The following is a 19929-nucleotide window of genomic DNA, read 5'->3' on the forward strand; positions in this document are numbered from 1 at the left end:
GGGGGGGGATCCCAGATTTTGGGCGAGTTCTCAAATTTTGGGGGGGTCCCCATATTCTGGGGGGGTCCCTATATTTAAGGGGGGGGTCCTCGTATTTTTGGGGGGGGGGGTCTCCCCCACATTGGTGTCCCCATGGCACGAGGGTCAGTCCTTGTCCCCGCTGCTGTTCTGTGGCTCTCACCCCATTTTTGGGGGGAATCCCCCATCTTTTGGGGGGGGTCCCCCCATTTTTAGGGGGATCCCCGTTTTTGGGGGGGTGTCCCCGTATTTTGCTGGGGTCTCCCCCACATTGGTGTCCCCGTCCCGGCAGCTCCGTCCCCATGGCGGGAGGTTCCGTCCTTGTCCCCCCTCCATCCCGGGGCTGTCACCCCGGTTTTGGGGAAGGGAGGGTCCCCATCTTTTAGGGGGGGGGTGTCCCCACTTTAGGGGGGTGTCCCCCGTATTTTGGGGTGTCCCACTGTGGGGGTGGGGGGGTCCATGTGTCCCCATCCCGGCAGCTCCGTCCGTCCGTCCGTCCATCCCCGTGGCAGGAGGTTCAGTCCTTGTCCCGGCGTTGTCCCCTCTCCATCCCGGGGGGGTCACCCCGGTTTTTTTTGGGGGGCCGGGGGGGGGGGAATCCCCGTTTTGGGGGGGGTTCAGGCGCACTTGGCGCGCGCCTGGGCCAGGAGGTCGCTGAAGGAGTCGAAGAGGCGCTCGAGCCAGGGCTGGTTGCGCATGCAGCGCTGCACAACCTCCTCCTGGCCCAGGTCCTCGGCGCGGCCCTCGATGGCCGTCGTCTGCGGGGACACACGGACAGGGAGCGGTCAGCGGGACAGGGACACACGGACAGGGACACACGGACAGGGAGGGGACACACGGACAGGGAGCGGTCAGAGGGACAGGACACACGGACAGGGAGGGGACACATGGACAGGGAACGGTCAGAGGGAGGGGACACACGGACAGGGACACACGGACAGGGACACACGGACAGGGACACACGGACAGGGAGGGGACACACGGACAGGGAGCGGTCAGAGGGAGGGGACACACGGACAGGGACACACGGACAGGGAACGGTCAGAGGGACAGGGACACACGGACAGGGACCGGTCAGAGGGACAGGGACACATGGACAGGGACACACGGACAGGGAGGGGACACACGGACAGGGAACGGTCAGAGGGAGGGGACGCACGGACAGGGACACACGGACAGGGAGCGGTCAGAGGGAGGGGACACACGGACAGGGACACACGGACAGGGAATGGGCAGAGGGAGGGGACACACGGACAGGGAGCGGTCAGCACGAGGGGACACATGGACAGGGACACACGGACAGGGACCGGTCAGAGGGAGGGGACACATGGACAGGGAGGGGACACACGGACAGGGACCGGTCAGAGGGGAGGGGACACACGGACAGGGAGGGGACAGAGGGACAGGGAACGGTCAGTGGGACAGGGAGCGGTCAGCAGGGAGGGGACGCACGGACAGGGAATGGTCAGCAGGGAAGGGACACACGGACAGGGAAGGGTCAGTAGGGAAGGGACACACGGACAGGGAAGGGTCAGTGGGGTGGCCAGCGTGAGGGGACAGAGAAGTGATGTGGGGGATCAGAGGGATGGCCCAGGTGACACACAGGTGACACACAGGTGACACCCAGGTGGCCCAGGTGACACACAGGTGACACACAGGTGTCCCCCAGGTGTCCCAGGTGGCCTCACCTCGTCCTTGCAGCGCAGGAAGGTGTGGGGGGCATGGGGGGCATGGGGACAGAAGGGTGGCCCAGGTGACAGGGGGTGGCCCAGGTGTCCCCCAGGTGACACACAGGTGACACACAGGTGTCCCCCAGGTGTCCCAGGTGGCCTCACCTCGTCCTTGCAGCGCAGGAAGGTGTGGTATTTGTAGTGGTGCAGGGAGTGGTACAGCGTGTACAGGAACGACTTCTCCACCTCCACCTTGAACTCCTGCGGGGACAGCGGAGCTCAGGGACCCCCCAGAGCCACCTGAGACCCCTCAGACCCCACCTAGGATCCCCTGAGACCCCTCAGACACACCTGGGGACCCCCTGGGACCCCCAGAGCCACCTGAGACCCCCCAGACCCCACCTAGGATCCCCTGGGACCCCCCAGAGCCACCTGAGACCCCCCAGGACCCCCAGACCCACATGGGGATCCCAAACCCACCTGAGACCCCCCCAGACCCCACCTAGGATCCCCTGGGACCCCCCAGACACACCTGGGGACCCCCCAGGACCCCCAGAGCCACCTGAGACCCCTCAAACCCCACCTAGGATTCCCCTGGGACCCCCAGACACACCTGGGGTCCCCAAACCCACCTGAGACCCCCCCAAACCCCACCTAGGATCCCCTGGGACCCCCAGACACACCTGAGACCCCTCAAACCCACCTGGGGATCTCCTGGGACCCCCAGACACACCTGGGGACCCCCAAACCCCACCTGTGACCCCGTACCTGGGGCTTGCCCATGGTCCTCTTGACCTTGCTGAGCATTTTGGGGTTGTGACCCCCCAAACCCCATTTAGGACCCCCCAAACCCCATTTAGGACCCCCCAAACCCCTCCTGTGACCCCCCAAAACCCACCTCAGATCCTTCTCATGACTCCCAGACCCCACCTGGGACCCCCCAAACCCCACCTGTGCCCCCCCCAGGACCCCCCCAATCCCGTACCTGTGGTTTGCCCACGCTCCTCTTGACCTTGCTGAGCGTTTTGGGGTTGTGACCCCCCAAACCCCATTTAGGACCCCCCAGGACCCCACAAACCCCATTTAGGACCCCCCAAACCTCATTTAGGATCCCCCAAATCCCCCCTGGGACCCCCCAATCCCATACCTGTGGTTTGCCCACGCTCCTCTTGACCTTGCTGAGCGTTTTGGGGTTGTGACCCACCTGGGACCCTCCTGGTGACCCCAAACCCCATCTGGGACCCCCTAAACCCCACCTGTGCCCCCCCAGGACCCCCCAATCCCATACCTGTGGTTTGCCCACGCTCCTCTTGACCTTGCTGAGCATTTTGGGGTTTGACCCCCCTGTGACCCCCCAAACCCCACCTGTGACCCCCCAAACCCCATTTAGGCCCCCCCAAACCCCATTTAGGACCCCCCAATCCCGTACCTGTGGTTTGCCCACGCTCCTCTTGACCTTGCTGAGCGTTTTGCGGTTGTAGGGGTCCCCGCCCGGGCGCAGGCGCACCAGGGACTCGCCGGGCTCTGCGTGCAGCTGGGGGAACGTGTGCAGGGCCTCCTGCCAGCCACGGGGACACACAGGGGTCACACAGGGTCACACGGGGTCACACGGGGTCACACAGGGGTCACCTGAGCTCCACAGGTCACCCCCGGCCCCACAGACCCCACGGATCCCCCCAGGCCCTGGCACTGATGGCCCTGGAGACTCGGGTGCCTGCCAGGGGCCCCAAACCCCAAAAATCCCTGCAAGGGCCCCCAAACCCCAAAAATCCCTGCAAGGATCCCCAAAACCCCAAAAACCCCACAGATCCCCCCCAAACCCCACAGATCCCCCCCAAACCCCACAGATCCCTGCCAGGGGTCCCAAAACCCCAAAAATCCCTGCAAGGGGCCCCAAAACCCCACAGATCCCCCCCAAAACCCCACAGATCCCTGCAAGGGGCCCCCAAACCCCACAGATCCCTGCAAGGGCCCCGAAACCCCATGGATCCCTCCCAAAACCCCACAGATCCCTCCCAAACCCCACAGATTCCCCCCAAACCCCACAGATTCCTCCCCAAACCCCACAGATCCCCCCAAACCCCACAGATCCCCCCCAAACCCCACAGATCCCAGCCAGGGGCCCCCAAAACCCCACAGATCCCTCCCAAACCCCACAGATCCCAGCCAGGGGCCCCCAAAACCCCACAGATCCCTCCCAAACTCCACAGATCCTTTCCAAGATCCCCTCCCAAACACCCCAAATCCCTGCAAGGGTCCCACAAACCCCACAGATCCCTCCCCAAACCCCACAGATCCTTTCCAAGATCCCTCCTCAAACCCCCACAGATCCCCCCCAAACCCCACAGATCCTTTCCAAGATCCCCCCCAAACCCCACAGATCCCTGCCCAAACCCCACAGATCCCTGCCATAATCTCACCCAGACCCCACCAATGCCCCCCAAACCCCACAGATCCTTTCCAAGATCCCCCCAAACCCCCCAGATCCCCTCCCAGGACCCTCCCCCAGGACCCCCCAGGACCCCCCAGCCCCCCAGCCCCCCTCACCTGCAGGCTGGGGTTCAGGCTCACCCTCTTGAGCACTTTCTTCTTGTGGTCGTTGAGGATGCCGTCGATCTTGCGCATGGGGGGCAGGTACAGCTCATCTGGGGGGGCACGGGGGGGTCAGGGGCAGCTTTTGGGGGGTCCCCGGGAGGGGGGGAGGGGCGGGGCTCACCGTTGGTGTCCTCCAGGGCCTGGATCATGTCGGGGTCCAGGGCGGTGCTGACCAACATCTCCACGTAGCTCCGGTACATTTCCTTCATGGCCCGCGTGTTCAGCACCCGCCCCGGCGGGGCCCGCTCTGCGGGACACGGCCCCTTTAAGGGGAGGGGCGCGGGGACACGCCCACATCCCCAAAAAGGGGGAAAAACCCCGCCCACAATTTGGAAACACACCCCTGTTCTAAAGGAGCACTGGCCCTTTAAGGGGAGGGGCGCGGGGACACGCCCACCCCTCGGAAAGGAGAAGAAATCCCCGCCCACAACTTGGAGATACACCCCCGTTATAAAGGAGAGCTGGCCCTTTAAGGGAAGACACACCCACCTACCAAAAAGGGGAAAAGCCCCGCCCACAACTCAGAAACACACCCCTGTTCTAAAAGAGCATGGGCCCTTTAAGGGGAGGGGCACGGGGACACGCCCACCCCTCGGAAAGGAGAAGAAATCCCCGCCCACAACTTGGAGATACACCCCTGTTATAAAGGAGCGCTGGCCCTTTAAGGGAGAGCCACACCCACTTCCCAAAAAAGGAAAAAACCCCGCCCACAAGTTGGAAACACGCTGCTGTTATAAAGGAGAGCTGGCCCTTTAAGGGGAGGGGTGCGGGGACACACCCACCTACCAAAAAGGGGGAAAACCCCGCCTACAACTCAGAAACACACCCCTGTTCTAAAAGAGTGTGGGCCCTTTAAGGGGAGGGGCACAGGGACACGCCCACCTCCCCAAAAAGAGGAAAAAACCCCGCCCACAACTCAAAGACACGCCCCTGTTATAAAGGAGCGCTGGCCTTTTAAGGGAAGACACACCCACCTCCCAAAAATGGGGAAAACCCCGCCCACAACTCAAAGACACACCCCTGTTCTAGAGGAGCGCTGGCCCTTTAAGGGAAGACACACCCACCTACCAAAAAGGGTAAAAACCCCGCCCACAAGTTGGAAACACGCCCCTGTTATAAAGGAGTGCTGGCCCTTTAAGGGGAGGGGCACAGGGACACGCCCACCTCCCAAAAAGGGGGAAAACCCCGCCCACAATTTGGAGACTCATCCCCGTTATAAAGGCGCATCGGCCCTTTAAGGGAGAGCCACGCCCCTTTAAGGGAGAGCCACGCCCCCTTGAGAGCCACACCCCTTTAAGGGAACCACGCCCATTTAAGGCAGAGCAGGTGCCCTCCCCAAATTTTGGAATTTCTTTCCCAACCCTCCCCAAATTTCGGGGTTCCCTCCCCAAATTTTGGGGTCCCCCCCCAAATTCGGGGTCCTGGCTCCAAATTTTGGGGTCCTCTCCCTGAATTTAAGGGTTCCCCTCCAGCCCACCAAATTTCTGGGTTCTCTCCCCAAATTTTGGGGTTTCCTCGTCAAATCTTGGGGTCCCCCCTCCTCAATCCCGAGGTTCCCTTCCCAAATTTCTGAGTTCTCTCCCCAAATCTGGGATTCCCCCCTCCCCAGTTCGAGGTTCCCCGTCCTCAAACTTGGGGTTCCCCCTCCCCAAAAAATTTGGGTTCCCCCTCCCAAATTCGTGTTACCCTCCCCAATTTAGGATCCCCCCCCTCCCCAAATTCACGTCCTCCTTCCCCAGTTTGGGGTTCCCCTCCCCAAATCCGGGCCCTCAAACTTTCAGATTCGCCCTCCCCTCAAATCTTGGGGTCCCCCCTCCCCAAACTTGGGCTCCCCCCCAATTCTGGGTTCCCCCCCCCTAAATTTCGGGGTTCTCCCCCCAAATTTCAGCATCCCCTCCCCCCAAATTTCGGGGTTTCCCCCCAATTTCGGGTTCCCGCCCCAAAATTTTGAGTTCCCCCCCCCAAATTTCTGGGTCTCCTCCCCCCAAAATTTGGGGTTCACCCCACAAATTTCGGGTTCCCCCTCTTAAATTTCGGGGTTCTTACCCCGCCCAAATTTCGGGTTCCCCCCTCTTAAATATTGGGGTTTTTCTCCCCCCAAATTTGAGGTCCCCCCCTCCAAATTTTTGGGTTGCCCCTCCCAAATTTCGGGTTCCCCCCTCCCCAAATTTCGGGGTCCCCCCGTTCTCACCCTCCTCGCTCTGGGGGTCCCCGCTGGATTCCGACTCCGACGTCGTCGCCGCCTCCTTGAGCCATTTTTTCCTCTTTTTGGGGGGGGGCTCCGCCTTCACCTTGGGGGGCTTCGGTTTGGCCTTGGGGGGGCCGGGGGGGGGCCCGGGGGGGCCCCGCGGCCGGCGCGGGGGGGGGGAGGGGCGGCCTCGTTCCGGGGGGGTTTCTCGGCTTTTTGGGGTTTTTCGGTTTTTGGGGTTTTTTCCGATTTTTGGGGTTTTTCCGCAGGCTCGGGTTTGGGGGGGGGGAGGGGGTTTGGGGGCGCTGGGTTTGGGGTGGGTTTGTCTCCTGGGGGAGGGGAAAAAAAGGGGGAGGGGTTAGAGGGGGGTGTGGCCAGGTGTGCCCACAGGTGTGCCCAGGTGTGCCCAGGTACCCACACGTGTCCCCAGGTGTGCCCACAGGTGTCCCCAGGTGTGCCCAGGTGTGTTCCCAGGTGTCCCCAAGTACCCACAGGTGTCCCCAGGTGTGCCCAGCTGTGTTTTGGTGTTCCCAGGTGTCCCCAGGTGTGCCCACAGGTGTCCCCAGGTGTGCCCACAGGTGTCCCCAGGTGTGCTCAGGTGTGTGCCCAGGTGTCCCCAAGTACCTACAGGTGTTCCCAGGTGTGCCCAGGTGTGTTTTGGTGTTCCCAGGTGTCCCCAAGTACCCACAGGTGTCCCCAGGTACTCCCAGGTGTGCCCAGGTGCCCCCAGGTGTGTACCCAAGTACCCCCAGATGTCCCCAGATGTGCCCACAAGTGTGCCCAGCTGTCCCCAGGTGTGTGCCCAGGTGTGTTTTGGTGTGCCCCAGGTGTCCCCAGGTACTCCCAGGTGTGCCCAGGTGTGTCCCCAAGTACCCACAGGTGTCCCCAGGTGCCCCGAAGTGTCCCCAAGTACCCCCAGCTATTCCCAAATGTCACCAGGTGCCACAGGTGTGCCCAGGTGTGTGCCCAGGTGTGTGCCCAGGTGAACCCCAAGTGCTCCCAGGTGTCCCCAGGTGTGCCCTCAGGTGTGCCCAGGTGTGCCCAAGTACCCAATGATGTGCCCAGGTGTGCCCACAGGCCTCCACAAGTGTCCCCAGGTGTGTCCAGGTGAGTCCAGGTGTCCCCAAGTACTCCCAGGTGTGCCCAGGTGTGTACTCAGGTGTGCCCAGATGCTCCCAGGTGTCTCTCTTGGTTGTGCCCAAGTGTCCCCAAGTACCCCCAGGTGTCCCCAGGTGTGTCCCCAGGTGTGTCCCCAGGGGTACCTGAGTGCCAGGGGCTGGTGCCAGGGTTTCCTGGAGCACACCCTCACTGTCCCCAGGTGTGTCCCCAGGTGTGTCCCCAGGTGTCCCCAGGTGTGTCCCCAGGTGTGTCCCCAGGGGTACCTGAGTGCCAGGGGCCGGTGCCAGGGTTTCCTGGAGCACACTCTCACTGTCCCCATGTCCCCAGGTGTCCCCATGTCCCCAGGTGTCCCCATGTGCCCAGGTGTGTCCCCAGGTGTGTCCCCAGGTGTGTCCCCACCTGAGTGCCAGGGGCCGGTGCCAGGGTTTCCTGGAGCACACCCTCACTGTCCCCATGTCCCCAGGTGTGTCCAGGTGTCCCCAGGTGTGTCCCCACCTGAGTGCCAGGGGCCGGTGCCAGGGTTTCCTGGAGCACACTCTCACTGTCCCCATGTCCCCAGGTGTGTCCCTAGGTGTGTCCCCAGGTGTGTCCCCATGTCCCCAGGTGTCCCCAGGTGTGTCCCCAGGGGTACCTGAGTGCCAGGGGCCGGTGCCAGGGTTTCCTGGAGCACACTCTCACTGTCCCCATGTCCCCAGGTGTGTCCCCAGGTGTCCCCAGGTGTACCTGAGTGCCAGGGGCCGGTGCCAGGGTTTCCTGGAGCACACCCTCACTGTCCCCATGTTCCCAGGTGTGTCCCCATGTCCCCAGGTGTCCCCAGGTGTCCCCAGGTGTCCCCACCTGAGTGCCAGGGGCCGGTGCCAGGGTTTCCTGGAGCACACCCTCACTGTCCCCATGTCCCCAGGTGTCCCCAGGTGTGTCCCCATGTCCCCAGGTGTGTCCCCAGGTGTCCCCAGGGGTACCTGAGTGCCAGGGGCCGGTGCCAGGGTTTCCTGGAGCACACTCTCACGTAATCTTTCTTGTTGACGTTCTCCAGGAACTTCACGTAGAGCCGCTGGTACCTGTGCTTGGCATCCCCAAAATAGCCCAGGTACTGCGGGGGGAGGGGCAGAAATGGGGGGTCAGGGGCACCCCAAAACCTCTGCACCCCAAAATACCCAAAAATAAAAAAAATCCCCCCGAAATGACCCAAAAATTAACTCAAAATACACAAAAATACCCCAAAAATCCACCCCAAAATACACAAAAATCCCCCAAAAATCCCAAAAAAATTACCCCCAAAATCCCCCCAAAATCCCCAAAAAATTACCCCAAAAATCCCCCAAAAATCCACCCCGAACCATCCCAGGTACTGCGGGGGAGGGGCAAAAATGGGGGGTCAGGGGCACCCCAAAATCTCTGCAGCCCAAAATCCCCTCCAAAACACCCCAAAATCCCCAAAAATTAACCCAAAATACACAAAAACCCCCCAAAAATCCACCCCAAACCATCTCAGGTACCCCCCAGGTACTGCGGGAGAGGAGCAAAAATGGGGGGTCAGGGGCACCCCAAAACTTCTGCACCCCAAAAATAAAAAAAAAAATCCTCCCAAAATCCCCCCAAAATTAACCCCAAAATACACAAAAATACCCCAAAAAATCCACCCCAAAATACACAAAAATCCCCCAAAAATTAACCCCAAAATACACAAAAATACTCCAAAAATACCCCAAAAATCCACCCTGAACCATCCCAGGTACCCCCCGGAACTGCGGGGGCAGGGGTAAAAATGGGGGGTCAGGGGCCCCCCAAAACTTCTGCACCCCAAAATACCCAAAAATAAAAAAAAAAATCCCCCCAAAATCCCCCCAAAATTAGCTCAAAATACACAAAAATACCCCCAAAATCCACCCCAAAATACCCCAAAAATTACCCCAAAAATCCCCCAAAAATCCACCCCAAACCATCCCAGGTACCCCCAGGAACTGCGGGGGAGGGGTAAAAATGGGGGGTCAGGGGCACCCCAAAACTTCTGCACCCCAAAATCCCCTCCAAAACACCTCAAAATCCCCCAAAATCCCCCCAAAATTAACCCAAAATACACAAAAATACCCCAAAAATCCACCCCAAAATACACAAAAATACCCCCAAAATGACACACCCTGGGTTTGGGGTGGGATCTCCAAACTCAGGGTTGTCCCCCCAGTTTTTGGGGTTTCTTTTGGGGTCCCCCCATTTTTGGGGCACCCCAAAATTCTGAGAAAGCTCCCAAATCCCCCATTTTTAGGGAAATTTTGATGTTTTTTAGGGGAAAATTTCAGATTTTAGTGACACACCCTGGGTTTGGGGTGGGGTTTTTCAGCTCAGGGTTGTCCCCACAGGTTTGGGGTTTTTTTTGGGGGTGTCCCAAATATTTTTTAGGGTATCCCCGGGTTTTTTTTGGGTATCCCCGGGTGTTTTTGGGGTGCCCCCGGGTGTTTTTGGGGTGCCACTCACGTTGCTGGTGGCGCAGAACTGGCGCTGCCCGTCCTTGATCTCGGGGGTGAATTTCTGCAGCAGCGCCTTCTGCACCCTCCAGATGGGCGGCGGCTCCCGGCCCGTCTGCAGCGCCAGCTGGGGACATTGGGGGGTCAGAACCCCAAAAACCCACCCAAAAACCATCCCAAATCCATCCCAAAACCATCCAGAGCCATCCAGAGCCATTCAGGGTCACAGGGACCCCAAAAATCCCCCAAAAATCCCCCAAAATCACCCAAAATCCCCCCCAAAAGCGGCGGCTCCCGGCCCGTCTGCAGCGCCAGCTGGGGGAGATTTGGGGGGTCAGAACCCCAAAAATTCACCCCAAATCCATCCCAAATCCATCCAGAGCCATTCAGGGTCACAGGAATGACAAAAACCCCCAAAAATCCCCCAAAAAGCGGCGGCTCCCGGCCCGTCTGCAGCGCCAGCGGGGGAGATTTGGGGCGTCAGAACCCCAAAAATTCACCCCAAACCCACCCTAAATCCATCCTAAATCCTTCAGACCCATTCAGATCCATCCAGAGTCACAGGAACCCCCCCAAAACCCCAAATTCTGCCCCAAATCCTCCTCCAGACCCCCCAAATTCCCCCAGTTAATCACCAGTTAACACCAGTTCAATCCCAGTTCTGTGAGTGGAGTCTCTCCCAGTCCCTCCCACTTCCCTCCCAGTTTATCCCAGTCCATCCCAGTGTCCTCAAAGTCTCTCCCAGTCCCTCCCAGTCCATCCCAGTCCCTTCCAGTCCATCCCAGTGTCCTCCCAGTGTCCTCAAAGTCTCTCCCAGTGCCTCTCAGTGCCTTTCCTCAGGGCCACATTCTCACTCCCAGTGCCTCTCACTCCCCTCTCTTCACCTCCCAGTCCATCCCAGTTTATCCCAGTCTATCCCAGTCCCTCCCAGTGTCCTCAAAGTCTCTCCCAGTGCCTCTCAGTGCCTTTCCTCAGTGCCACGTCCTTACTCCCACTCCCCTCGCTTTGCCTCCCAGTCCCTCCCAGTCCCTCCCAGTCCCTCCCAGTCTATCCCAGCCCCCTCCCAGTCCCTCCCAGTTTATCCCAGTCTATCCCACTCCCCTCCCAGTTCATCCCAGTCCCTCCCAGTCTCACCTTGAGGGCAGGGATGTCCTCCACCCTCACCATGAACTCGTCCCTCTCCCTGAAGGTTCCCTCTCCCCCGCTCTCCTCCTCGTCGCTGGTGTCCCCAGTCCCTCCCAGTCTATCCCAGTCCCTCCCAGTTTATCCCAGTCCCTCCCAGTATATCCCAGTATATCCCAGTGGGTCCCAGTCTCACCTTGAGGGCAGGGATGTCCTCCACCCTGACCACGAACTCGTCCCTCTCCCTGAAGATTCCCTCTCCCCCGCTCTCCTCCTCGTCGCTGGTGTCCCCAGTCCCTCCCAGTTCATCCCAGTCCATCCCAGTTCCTTTCCCAGTGCCATGTCCTCACTCCCAGTCCATCCCAGTGCCCTTCCAGTGTCCTCCCAGTGTCCTCAAAGTCTCTCCCAGTGCCTCTCAGTTCCTTTCCCAGTGCCATGTCCTCACTCCCAGTGCCTCTCACTCCCCTTTGTTCTCCTCCCAGTCCCTCCCAGTTTATCCCAGTCCCTCCCAGTCCATCCCAGTTCCTTTCCCAGTGCCACATCCTGACTCCCAATCCCTCCCAGTCCATCCCAGTGCTGTCCCACTCCATCCCAGTTTATCCCAGTCCCTCCCAGTCCATCTCACTGCCCTCAAAGTCTCTCCCAGTGCCTCCCAGTCCCTTTCCCAGTGCCATATCCTTACTCCCACTCCCCTTGCTTTGCCTCCCAGTCCCTCCCAGTTTATCCCAGTCTATCCCAGTCCCTCCCAGTTTATCCCACTCCCCTCCCAGTCCCTCCCAGTCCCTCCCAGTCTCACCTTGAGGGCAGGGATGTCCTCCACCCTGACCACGAACTCGTCCCTCTCCCTGAAGATTCCCTCTCCCCCGCTCTCCTCCTCGTCGCTGGTGTCCCCAGTCCCTCCCAGTTCATCCCAGTCCCTCCCAGTTTAACCCAGTGCCTCCCACTCCCCTCCCAGTCTATCCCAGTCCCTCCCAGTCTCACCTTGAGGGCAGGGATGTCCTCCACCCTGACCACGAACTCGTCCCTCTCCCTGAAGATCCCCTCTCCGCCGCTCTCCTCCTCGTCGCTGGTGTCCCCGCACACGGCGGCCGTTCCCTGCTTCTGGGCCAGGTGCAGGGGGCGCTCGGGGGGCTCGGGCGGCTCCGGGGACCCCCCCGGGGGGCTCGGGGACCCCCCGGGAACGGGAGCGGCCCCGGGAGCGGCCGGGGGGGTGCCCGGGGCGGGGGGGGGAGCGGGGGCGGCCTCGGGCTGGGGGGGCTCGGGAGGGGCGGGGGGAGGGGAAGGGGGGGGATCCTCCGGGGGGGGGGCGGCTGGAAAAGAGAAATAAAAGAGAGAAACAGAGTTAGGGGGGTCCTGGAAGGGTCATAGCAAGTTCTGGAAGGGTCATGGGTACTCCAGCAGGTCCTGGAAAGCCCTGGAACATCCTCATAAACCCTTGGATGGTGCCTTTGAACCCCTGGCAGGTCCTGGAAGGGTCATGGAGAGCCATGGAATGTCCTCATGAACTCCTGGCAGGTCCTGGAAGGTCACCATGAACCCCTGGAGGGTCCCCATGAACCCATGGCAGGTCCTGGAAAGGTCCTAGAAGGGTCCTAGGAACCCCTGGAACATCCTCATAAACCCTTGGATGGTGCCTTTGAACCCCTGGCAGGTCCTGGAAGGGTCCTAGAAGGGTCCTGAGAACCCCTGGAATGTCCTCATGAACCCCTGGCAGGTCCTGGAAGATCCCTATGTACTCCTGGAAGGTTCCTATGAACCCATGGCAGGTCCTGGAAGGTCTCTATGAACCCCTGGATGTTCTCTATGAACTTCTGGAAGGTCTCTACAAGCCCCTGGAAGGTCCTGGAAGGTCCCTATGAACCCCTGGAAGATCTCTATGGGTCCTGGAAGGTTCCTATGAACCCATGGAAGGTCTTGGGAGGTTTCTATGAGCCCCTGGATGGTCTTGGGAGGTTTCTATGAACTCCTGGAAGGTCCTGGATGCTCTCTAAGGGTCCTGGCAGCTCCGTATCTCCCTCACCTTGCGTTTCAGGGGGTTCCCTGCGCTCGGGGGGCTCATTCATGATGGAGCTGATGCTCTGCTGCAGGTCCTGGCAGCTCCCTATGCTCTCTATGAACCCCTGGGTGCTCTCTATGAACCCCTGGCAGGTCCTGGAAGGTCTCTACAAGTCCCTGGAAGGTCCCTATGAACCCCTGGATGGTCTTGGGAGGTTTCTATGAACTCCTGGAAGGTCCTGGCTGCTCTCTAAGGGTCCTGGCAGGTCTCACCTGGTGCCTCAGGGGGTTCCCTGCACTTGGAGGGGCTCATTCATGGCCGAGCTGAGGCTCTGCTGCAGGTCCTGGCAGCTCCCTATGCTCTCTATGAGTCCCTGGATGCTCTCTATGAGCCCCTGGCAGGTCCTGGCAGCTCCCTATGCTCTCTATGCCCCATCCCCAGGTCCTGGCAGCTCCATATCTCCCTCACCTGGTGCCTCAGGGGGTTCCCTGCGCTCGGGGGGCTCATTCATGATGGAGCCGATGCTCTTCTGCAGGTCCTGGCAGCTCCCTATGAACTCCTGGCAGCTCCCTATGCTCTCTATGAGCCCCTGGGTGCTCTCTATGAGTCCCTGGGTGCTCTCTATGAACCCCTGGAAGGTTTCTATGAACTCCTGGAAGGTCCTGGCTGCTCTCTAAGGGTCCTGGCAGGTCTCACCTGGTGCCTCAGGGGGTTCCCTGCGCTCGGGGGGCTCGTCCAGGGCCGAGATGGCCGAGCTGATGCTCTTCTGCAGGTCCTGGCAGCTCCCTATGAACCCCTGGCAGGTCCTGGCAGCTCCCTATGCTCTCTATGAGCCCCTGGCAGGTCCTGGCAGCTCCCTATGCTCTCTATGCCCCATCCCCAGGTCCTGGCAGGTCTCACCTGGTGCCTCAGGGGGTTCCCTGCGCTCGGGGGGCTCGTCCAGCGCCGAGATGGCCGAGCTGATGCTCTTCTGCAGGTCCTGGTTCTTGCTGACCGAGTCCTCCTCGTCGCTGGAGAACGAGGGCAGCGTCTCCAGGTTCCTCTTGAGCTCCTCGTCCAGGCGCTTGCAGGGCGAGGGGCACCCGGCCATCACCAGCCCCTCGCCGCCCTCCCCCGCCTCCAGGGACCCCCCCAGAGGGAAATTCTGGGGGGTCCCCACTTTGGGGGGCTTGGAAGGGCTGGGGGGCAGGGGCTGGCGCTTCCCGGATTTGAGGAAGTCCAGGAAGGAGGCCATGAAGCCCGACTTCATCTCGGGCTGCTTCTCCTCTACCTCGCGCAGCTTCTGCTTCATGCGGCTCTGGGGGGGCTCCGGGGGCGCCTCGGGGACCCCCGGGAACGGGGGGGGGGCGCCGGGGGGCGCAGGGGGAGGGGCGGGCTCGGGTTTGGAGACGGCCAGTTTGATCTGTGGGGAGAGAAATGGGGTACTGGTTATACTGGTTATACTGGGAGACACATTGATCAACCCCTGATCACCCCCAGGCAGCCCCAGTTTGATCTGTGGGGAGAGAGAAGGGATACTGGTTATACTGGTTTGTACTGGGAGACACATTGATCACTCCCTAACCCCCCCAGACACCCCTAGTTTGATCTGTGGGGAGAGAAAAGGGGTACTGGTTATACTGGTTTGTACTGGTTTGTACTGGGAGACACATTGATCAACCCCTGATCACCCCCAGACACCCCCAGTTTGATCTGTGGGGAGAGAAATGGGGTACTGGTTATACTGGTTATACTGGGAGACACATTGATCAATCCCTGATCCTCCCCAGGCACCCCCAGTTTGATCTGTGGGGAGAGAAAAGGGATACTGGTTATACTGGTTTGTACTGGTTATACTGGGAGACACATTGATCAGTGCCTGATCACCCCAGACACCCCCAGTTTGATCTGTGGGGAGAGAAAAGGGGTACTGATTATACTGGTTTGTACTGGTTATACTGGTTATACTGGGAGACACATTGATCAATGCCTGATCACCCACAGACAGCCCCAGTTTGATCTGTGGGGAGAGAAATGGGGGATACTGGTTATACTGGTTATACTGGGAGACACATTGATCAATGCCTGATCACCCCCAGACACCCCCAGTTTGATCTGTGGGGAGAGAAATGGGGTACTGGTTATACTGGTTTGTACTGGTTTGTACTGGGAAAACCCCTGATCCGATCCTAACCCCCTCAGACAGCCCCAGTTTGATCTGTGGGGAGAGAAAAGGGGGATACTGGTTATACTGGTTTGTACTGGGAGACACCAATCCATCCACAGACACCCCCAGTTTGATCTAGGGGGGGTCACTGGTTTATACTGGTTTGTACTGGTTTGTACTGGTTTGTACTGGGACCCACTGACCCCCACACAGACACGGCCAGGTTGATCTGGGGGTGGAACCCAAATTTTGGGTCATTTTGGGACCATTCCGAGCACCCAAACCCCCCAATTTTGGGTCATTTCCAGCCCATTCTGAGCATCCCAAACCCCCCAATTTTGTGCCATTTTCGGCCCATTCAGAGCACCCCAAACCCCCCAATCCTGGGTCATTTCCAGCCCATTCCGAGCACCCCAAAACCCCAATTTTGGGTCATTTCCAGCCCATTCCGAGCACCCCAAACCTCCCAATTTTGTGCCATTTTCGGCCCATTCCGAGCACCCCAAACCCCCCAATTTTGGGTCATTTCAGGACCACTCAGAACACCCCAAACCCCCCAATCCTGGGCCATTTCCAGCCCATTCCGAGCACCCAAACCCCCCAATTTTGTGCCATTTTCGGCCCATTCAGAGCACCCCAAACCCCCCAATTTTGTGCCATTTCCAGCCCATTCCGAACACCCCAAACCCCAATTTTGTGCCATTTTCGGCCCATTCCGAGCACCCCAAACCCCATAATTTTGGATCCTTTTCGGCCCATTCCGAGCACCCCAACCCCTCACCTTGAGCGGCCGCAGCGGCTCCATCCCCTCTCCGTCCTCTCCGCCCTTCTTGCCCCGTCCTCGGCCCCTTCCCCGCGGCCTCTTGGCTCCCTCGGGGAACCCGGGCGGCTCCAGGGGCCGGATCCTGGGCCTGCCCCGGGGCCGGGGCGGCCCTTCCCGCTTGGGCTTGGTGGGTTTGCGGCCTCGCTTCTTGGGGGCGGCGTGAGCGCCGGGGTGGGGGCAGAAATCGATGTCGCCCATGGGGGTGAGCGGAGGGCGGCGGCAGCTGGAGATGAGGTCGGGCAGCAGGTCCGGGAGGCGCCGCGAGTTCAGGCGGATGTCGGCGGGCACGTCGGCTTTATCCTCATCATCCTCGAACTCGTACTCCTGCGCGTAGGTTTTTTTTGGCGGCGGGAAGGGGTCCCGCTTGCGGAGCAGGTGGAAGGAGGAAGTTTTCAGCAGCTTTTTGGGTTTGGAGGAGCAGAATAAAGGGGTGCTCAGGGGAGGAGGGGGGGGTTTGGGACCCCCGTCGCCCGTGCTCTGGATCAAGCCCAGCGGCTCCGCGTTCACCGTCGAGGGCAACTCGTGCTTGGGGGGCTCCAGCCCCAGCTGGGGGGGCTCCCCGGCGGCGCCCCCGTCCTGCGAGCAGAACGAGGGGTAGCTCTGCCCCATGTCGTAAGGAGGGGGCGCTTTCATCCCCTCGGGCCGCGCCGCTTCCAGCCCGGCCGCGTTGGCGCTGCCTTCCTCCTCCTCCTCCTCGCTGGGCTTGGGGAAATCCTCGGGCGGGGGTCCGAACATGTCCTCCATGCCGGGGAAGAAGCCGCGGTCCTCGTCCTGCAGCAGAGCGTCCGGGAAGCAGATGGACGTGAGGGGCACGAACCGGCCCTTGCCCCCGGCGGGGCTCCCCCCTTCCGAAAACTGATCCTTGGCCTCGGGGGGCACGGCCGGGACCCCCCCCTCGGGGTCCAGCAGGTGCCCGGGGGGTCCCTGCACCCCCGCGCTCTGCCCCAGGTGCGGCTCCAAGCCCAGGGGGGGCTCCAAGAAGTCCTGGATTTCCTGGGGAGGGGGCAACACCTCCATGGAGTCGGGGGGCAGCGGCGGCGGGGCCTGCGGGTCCAGGCCTTGCGAGCGCACCTGGTGCAGGTGAGCTTCGAGCAGCAGCTGCGGGGAAGGGGCGGCCGGAGGGGCCGGGGGCGCCGAGGGGGCAGCGGGGGGCGGCGGAGGGGGCGGCGGAGGGGGCGGCATCCGCTGCTGCTCCAGCAGGTGAACGTCCAGCGGCGCTCGGCCCTTGGGCCGCGGGTGCAGCTGGCTCTGCGTGTGCGTGAGCACCGAGGGCAGCAGAGACGCGCCCAGCTCCGGGGAAGGGTCCAGCAGGAGGTTGTGGGGCTCCAGCGGGGGCCCCTCGCCCACCAGCCGCCCGTGCTCGGGCGTTTTGGGCAGGTACGAGTGCGGAGGCGGCGGCTGGCCCAGCTCCTTGCCCCCGGCCAGGTGCTCGGGCGGCTTCTTCAGCTCGTACGTGTCCATGGCGGGCGGCGCTTGGTGGCCGTAGTGCACCACCGAGGTGGCCGCCACCTCGCCGCCGCCTCCTCCTCCTCCTCCTGCCGCTCCGCTGGCGCCCCGGAATTCTTTGCCTCTCTCCGGCTTCTTCTTCTCCTTGAGCAGCGCCAGCTCCAGCGGCGCCTCCAGGTTGGAGTTGGGCCGGATCACGCTCTGCAGCTGGTACCGCTCCTCCTTGCCCAGCGCCCCCCCGTAGCCCCCCAAGGTTTTGGGGCGCTCCTCGCAGCCCCCCAGCCCCTCTCGGGGCGGGCTGGGTGCCTGCAGCAGGTGCTGGATCAGGAAATCCTCGTCCTCGCTGCGCTCCGCCGCCAGCAGCTCCGCCTCGCCTTTGGCCCCTTTGCCGAAACTGGGGGGCGCTCCCGGCGGGGCCGGCGGCTGCTGCCTCTCGAGGCCCCCGCCCGGAGCGGCCCCGTAGCCCTGCGGGGCCATGAACGACGGCGACAGCACCGAGCCCAGGTATTTCTGCGACTGTCCCGGCGAGGCTCCGCTCTGCGGCCGCGCCGCCGGCGGCGACTGCAGCGGGCGGATGATGGGCGAGGGGCTGGAGCCGCCCAGGCCGGCGTAGGGCAGCGGCGGCGGCCCGGGCATGGCGGGCGAGTGCCCGGTGGTGCTGTAGCTCAGCGAGGGGCTGGCGGTGGGCAAACCCTGCGAGGGGGCGGGCGGCCCGTAGCCCCCCGCCTGCGCCCCCTCGGGCTGGACGCCGTAGGGCAGCGCCTGCAGCTGCTCGGGCGAGTAGGCGCCCGCGGCGCTCACGCAGGGCTGCAGCCCCCCTTGCTGCCCGCCTTGCCCCCCGGCCTGGTACCCGCCGCCTTTGCCGGCCATGTCCGCGGCCTGGCCCGCGCCGAATCCCCCCGCGGGCTGCGCCGTCCCCGCCAGGCTCTGGGGCGCGCCGGGGCCGCTGTAGCCGGGGCCTGCCCCCATGGCCAGCAGGCTCTGGGGCGGCTGGCCCGGCGAGTAGGCCGGCGACTGGCTGGCGATCACCGAGCTGGGCTTGGGCGTGCTGGGCGTGTAGCTGCTCTGGCACTTGGGCGTGTTGGTGGAGCGCGGCGGCTGCCGCGACGCCGAGTAACTCTTGGATTTGCCGCCGTTGCCGCCGGCCGCGCCGCCGTTGCCCGCGGCGCTGGCGCCGCCGGAGTAGCCCGGGGACTGGATGATGGGCCGGTATCCCGGCTCGGGGCGCGGCGCCGCGGGAGCGGCTTTGGGAGGCTGCCCCGAGCCCTCGGAGCTGGCCGGGGACTGCTCGCCCAGCGGGCTGCAGGACAGCGGGGCGCGGTGAGCCGGCACCTGCTGGTAGGAGCCGCCGCAGCTCAGGTAATGCTGCAGCCCCGGCGCCGGCGGCAGCTGCGGCTGAGCCGCGCCCGGCCGCTGGTAGTGCTTGATGACGCTGTCCTGTCGCGATATGGCGCGATCGCCGCCGCCCGCCGCGTTGGCGCCGCCGAAGACGGGAGCGTTGTAGAGCTGAGGGGGCTGCTCGGCCGCCGCCAGCAGGTTGAACTGGGAGGAACTGGGAGCGGGCCGGTACGGAGGGGTCTGCGCGGGCAGCGCCGAGCCCAGCACGGCCGAGCCCAGGCGGTCGAAGCCCAGCGAGGAGGGCACGGCGGGCTGCGTGGGCTTGATGTGCAGCAGGGGATCGTGCGGGGACAGCAGCCCGTTGGAACCGGGGCTGAAGGCGGCCTCGGGAAGGCTCAGCGGGGACCCCACCGGGAAGCTGCGGCCGCCGAAGGACGCCGGGTGCTGGTAGGGACCCAGCGCCGATGAGGAGGGGAAGGTGCCCGAGCCGGGGAGGGCTCCAGAGATGAAGAGTTCGGCCGGAGCTGGAGTGTGCATGGCTGGGGAGGGGCGGGATCGGGGTTAGAGAGAGGCGGGGGAGAGAGAGAGAGGGGGGAAAGGGTTGGGGGAGGCACTGGGATGTGTGGGGACACAATTTGGGTAAGGGGGGACCCCATTTGGGAGGGTGGGGGGCACCCTGGGACATGCGGGGATCCCATCTGGGGAGGGGGGACACCCTCAAGGTGAGTGGGGACCCCGTTTGGGTGGGTGGGGGGCACCCAGGTACACGTGGGGACCCCATTTGGGCAGGAGGTGACAGCCCCAGGGGGAGTGGGGACACCCCTGGGACATGTGGGGACCCGATTTGGGTGGGTGGGGGACACCCAGGTACATCTGGGGACCCTATTTGGGGAGGGGGGGGCACCCTGGGACATGTGGGACCCCAGCTGGGGAGGGGAGGACACCCAGGTACAAGTGGGGACCCCATTTGGGTGGGTGGGGACACCCCCAGGGGGAGTGGGGACAC

General features: G+C 62.5%; 1 protein-coding gene across 1 annotated transcript in view; it reads right to left on the bottom strand.

Moving 5' to 3' along the window:
* The window catches only part of PRR12 (proline rich 12), a 29483-nt gene continuing 9554 nt past the window's right edge, over window positions 1–19929 (bottom strand). The window contains exons 4-14 of the mRNA XM_077193286.1: window positions 16098–19462; window positions 14071–14572; window positions 12156–12484; window positions 10063–10179; window positions 8550–8680; window positions 6475–6800; window positions 4405–4530; window positions 4236–4333; window positions 3118–3246; window positions 1854–1949; window positions 1–776 (exon numbers count right to left, since the gene is read on the bottom strand). Coding sequence (XP_077049401.1) covers window positions 636–776; window positions 1854–1949; window positions 3118–3246; window positions 4236–4333; window positions 4405–4530; window positions 6475–6800; window positions 8550–8680; window positions 10063–10179; window positions 12156–12484; window positions 14071–14572; window positions 16098–19462 — 5360 coding nt within the window. The 3' untranslated portion in view covers window positions 1–635. The remainder of the gene's footprint in view (window positions 777–1853; window positions 1950–3117; window positions 3247–4235; window positions 4334–4404; window positions 4531–6474; window positions 6801–8549; window positions 8681–10062; window positions 10180–12155; window positions 12485–14070; window positions 14573–16097; window positions 19463–19929) is intronic.

Source organism: Agelaius phoeniceus, chromosome 37, assembly GCF_051311805.1.
Source record: "Agelaius phoeniceus isolate bAgePho1 chromosome 37, bAgePho1.hap1, whole genome shotgun sequence".
Classification (NCBI taxonomy): Eukaryota; Metazoa; Chordata; class Aves; order Passeriformes; family Icteridae; genus Agelaius; species Agelaius phoeniceus.